The sequence below is a fragment of the Lycium ferocissimum genome, chromosome 10 (genome assembly GCF_029784015.1).
Source record: "Lycium ferocissimum isolate CSIRO_LF1 chromosome 10, AGI_CSIRO_Lferr_CH_V1, whole genome shotgun sequence".
In the NCBI taxonomy this organism is placed as follows: domain Eukaryota; kingdom Viridiplantae; phylum Streptophyta; class Magnoliopsida; order Solanales; family Solanaceae; genus Lycium; species Lycium ferocissimum.
In genome coordinates, this window is record NC_081351.1 from 67,795,942 (window position 1) to 67,800,451 (window position 4,510).

Consider the following 4,510-nt stretch of genomic DNA (forward strand, 5'->3'; position numbering starts at 1 on the left):
CTGTGGCCTAGGGCCCAAAAAATACAGATACAGGTGTTCAACATTAAACAATTTACAAGACTGAGACTGGGCTATAACTGATAGCATGCTAACTATTTCTGATTATGGAACCTAAGCCAATAATTGATTATACACCGACTGAGACTCATGTGATGTCAATACACAAGTCTATAATGATTACATACTGAGTTCATCATATTCAAAATGATCTCCATGAACGAATTTACGAAACTATAACCCTAGAAGATAGCAGTTCTACAATTATTCAAGAAACTAGGGCTAAACTGCATTCTGAGTCAAATTACTGATAAGCATGTAGAATGAGGCGTAGGGAGAATCATAAACGTTCCCTAACGTAGATAGTTAGCCTCACATACCTGTATATGCTCCAAACTTTTTCAAGAAAGGTCTGAACTTTGAGGAGAATCCCAAAAGACTAAATCTTGAACCCTTATATGGGTTTTCTTGAAAACCCTAGGTTAAGAACAATGAATTCTTGCTTAATGTTCATAAATATATGTTAGAATCTACTTGGAATAGGCTAGGATTGCTTACCTTAGTGTTCTTGGTGAAGGAGGAGGAAAGCAGGTCGTTCTTAGGGTTCAGGAATTTGAAAAATAAGAAAATAAGGCTGAGGCTGCATATTTATACTATTCACTGAAGCGAAAAAAGTACAGACGCCAAGTTTGTCTGGTTCTTTGAAGTACGGGCTGCACCTTGTGGCCCGTACTTGGAATGTCACATTCCAGTAAGTAGTCAGTTTCCCTCGTGAAGTACGGGCACCAGGTACGTCCCGTACTTTGAAGGTGTGGCCCGTACCTGGAATGTCAAATTCCAGAGAGTAACTATTTTTCCTATCGAAGAACGAGACAGGAGTATGTCCCATCCTTCCAAGTACGTCCGGCACTTGGATCCTGCACTTGACCTGAAACTTCTAGTTTCCAGTTCTAATACCCCTGTCTAATTTTCTAAGTCTAGAATCATGGTCAAAGCTTAGTTGAAAGTCTGAGGTATTACAATATCTGCCCCTTGGGATCATTCGTCCTCGAATGATGGATTACAGCGGTGAGGAGTGACTGCTTAGGAATGTGTACACTAACTGAAATGAACACCTGAAAACTGAAACCAAGGGGATACTAAACTGGTCAGCTTTACTGAACTGACTGAATGAACGCTGGGTTGAGTGACTACTAAACTGACTGAATACTGGAAACAGGGAAACCATGAAAGGAAATCTAAATGGGAAGATAAATTACCCTCAACACTTTCTGCTGACTCTTCAAAGAGATGGGGATATTTGGACTTCATGTCCTCTTCTGCTTCCCATGTAGCCTCCTCAACTTTCTGACTCCTCTAAAGGACTTTCACTGAAGCAACTTCCTTCGTTCTCAATTTGCGAACCTGACGATTAAGGATTTTCACTGAGACTTCTTCGTAGGCCAAACTATCATTGATTGTTATGCTATCATTCAGGACAAACAACGAGGGGTCTCCCACACACTTTCTCAACATGGACACACAAAATACTGGATGCACAGCAACTAACTCTTGCGGCAACTCAAGCTTATAAGCCACTTGATCAACCTTTCACGAAATTCTGTATGGTCAAATATAGCGGGGACTAAGCTTCCCCTTCTTACCAAATCTCAAGACACTCTTCATAGGAGAAACTTTAAGAAATACGCAATCATTTACTTGAAACTCTAAATCCCTTCGTCTCATAGCTGTGTAAGACTTCTGGTCACTCTGAGCCGTTTTCAACCGCTCCTGAATTAACTTGACTTTCTCTATAGCCTGATAAACCAAGTCTGGTCCTAACAACTCTGTTTCACCAACCTCAAACCAAACAATTAGTGATCTATATTTACGCCCATACAAAACTTCATATGGTGCCATCCCAATACTAGCATGGTAACTGTTATTATAAGCAAACTCAATAAGAGGCAAGTGATCATTCCAATTACCTTTGAAATCAAGGACACATGCCCTCAACATGTCCTCGAGAGTCTGAATGGTACGCTCTGCCTGGCCATCTGTCTGAGGATGAAAAGCTATACTGAGATTAACTTTTGTACCCAAACCTTTCTGAAAGGATCTCTAAAATTTTGCTGTGTACTGGGCACCACGATCTGAAATAATGGACACTGGAGTCCCATGAAGTCTGACAATTTTAGGAAGATACAACTTGCCACAGTCCTCCGCTGAATCTGTTGTCTTCACTGGTAAGAAGTGCGCTAACTTCGTAAGTCTGTCCATAATCACCCAAGTCGAATCATGCCTCCTAGTACGAATGAGGTAGACCTGTTATGAAATCCATAATTATTATCTCCCACTTCTAAATGGGAATATCAATATTCTGATCCAAGGCAATAGGCCTCTGGTGTTCGGCTTTCACTTGCTGATAATTTGGACACTTAGCCATAAAATCTGCTACATTCTTTTTCATATCGTTCCACTAATAAACCTCCTTAAGATCATGATACATTTTCATGGAACCTGGATGAATGGAATACCTAGAGTGGTCATCTTATGACATAATTCGCTCTCTAAGCCCATCTACATCTGGAACGCATAATCTGCCTCGGCGTCTCAAGGTACCGTCATCTCCTCATTTTTCAAAAACCATTGTCTTATTCTTATGAATCCCCTCTTTCAGCTGCAACAAGTAGGGATCCTTATACTGCTTCTCTTTAACTTCAACGACTAAGGAGGAAAGGACTCTATTCTGAACAACCACACTGCCATCTTCGGAGTCCAAAAGTCGAACTCCAAGAATGGACAAAGGGTAAAATTTCTTGGTCATGACTCTCTATGAATTTTAGCTTAACTTCCCATGGAACACTGACTAAGAGCATCGGCCACTACATTTGCCTTCCCTGAATGATAGAGAATATCCACATGATAGTCCTTAAGTAATTCAAGCCATCTTCTCTGCCTAAGATTCAACTCTCTTTGCTTGAAAATATACTGCAGGCTTTTATGATCGATGAAAATATCCACATGCACTCCATACAAGTAGAGATGCCATACCTTAAGTGCAAAAACCACGGTACACCAATTCTAGATCATGAGTCGGATAATTCTTTTCATGATCCTTAAGCTGTCTAGATGCATAAGCCACAACTTTACCATACTGTATTAAAACACATCCGAGACCGATTCCCGAAGCATTACAATATACAACGAACCCTTCGATCCCTTTTGGTAGCGTCAAAATAGGAGCAGAAGTCAATCTCTTCTTTAACTCTTCAAAACTCTGTTCACATTTATCTGACCATTGAAATTTAACCTTTTTCTGAGTCAACTTCATCAACGGAGCTGAGATAGAGGAAAACCCCTCCACGAACCGCTTATAATAACCTGCCAAATCTAGGAAAATTATGATATCTGATGCTGAGGTGGGTCTGGACCAATTCTTAACAGCGTCAATTTTTTGAAAATCTACTTTAACACCTTCACCTGAAATAACATGGCCTAAGAATACCGCTGACTTTAGCCAAAACTCGCACTTTTAGAATTTTCATAAAGCTCACGATCCTTGAGTGTCTGCAATACTATTTTGTGGTGCTCTGCATGGTCAGCCTCACTACGGAAATACACCAATATGTCATCAATAAATACAATGACGAATAAATTGAGATAAGGCTTGAAGATTCTGTTCATAAGGTCCATGAAAGTTGCTGGTGCATTTGTCAACCCAAACGACATGACAAGAAATTCAAAATAATCATAGCGGGTTCTGAAAGCAGTTTTAGGAATATCAACTTCCTTAACCTTTAACTGATGGTAGCCTGATCTAAGGTCAATCTTGGAATAACACTGAGCACTCTGAAGTTGATCGAATAAGTCATCGATTCTGGGAAGGGGATACTTGTTCTTAATGGTGACCTTGTTCAACTGGTGGCAGTCTATACACATACGCAAGGATCTATCTTTCTTTTAGAAAAACAAGATCGGTGCGCCCCAAGGTGAGACACTTGGCCTTATAAATCCCTTGTCAAGAAGATCTTTCAACTGAACTTTTAACTCTTTCAATTCTACTGGTGCCATTCTATTCGGTGGAATAGATATCGACTTAGTACCGAGAAGTAAGTCAATCCCAAAGTCAATTTCCCTATCGATAGGAACTCCAGGTAGATCATCTGGAAAGACTTCTGGAAACTCACTGATAACTGACACTGACGAGAGAGTCGAAGTCTGGGCATCTGCATCCCTGACTTAAACTAGGTGGTAAATACACCCCTTTGAAATCATCTTTCTGGCTCTAAGATAGGAAATAAATCTATCCCTAGGTACTGTTTAATTACCCGTCCATTCTATAAGTTCATCAAAAAAATCAAAGGTTACTGTTTTAGTTCTACAACCCACTGGGGCATATAAAAGACTCTAACCAATCCTTACCCATGATTACATCAAAGTTTATCATCTCCAATTCTATTAAATCTGATATGGTATTGTGGTGGTAGATTAACACTGGAAAACCCCTATAGATACGTCTAGCTATAACTGA

General features: G+C 40.0%; 1 protein-coding gene across 1 annotated transcript; it reads right to left on the bottom strand.

The window, feature by feature from the left end:
* Positions 1–1,353: 1,353 nt before the first annotated feature.
* LOC132035091 (uncharacterized) lies at positions 1,354–1,896 on the bottom strand. Its single transcript, XM_059425408.1, has 2 exons — positions 1,696–1,896; positions 1,354–1,584 (listed from the first exon to the last, which is right to left on the bottom strand). The coding sequence occupies exons 1-2, from the start codon at positions 1,894–1,896 to the stop codon at positions 1,354–1,356; spliced, it is 432 nt and encodes a 143-aa protein (XP_059281391.1).
* Positions 1,897–4,510: the final 2,614 nt, after the last annotated feature.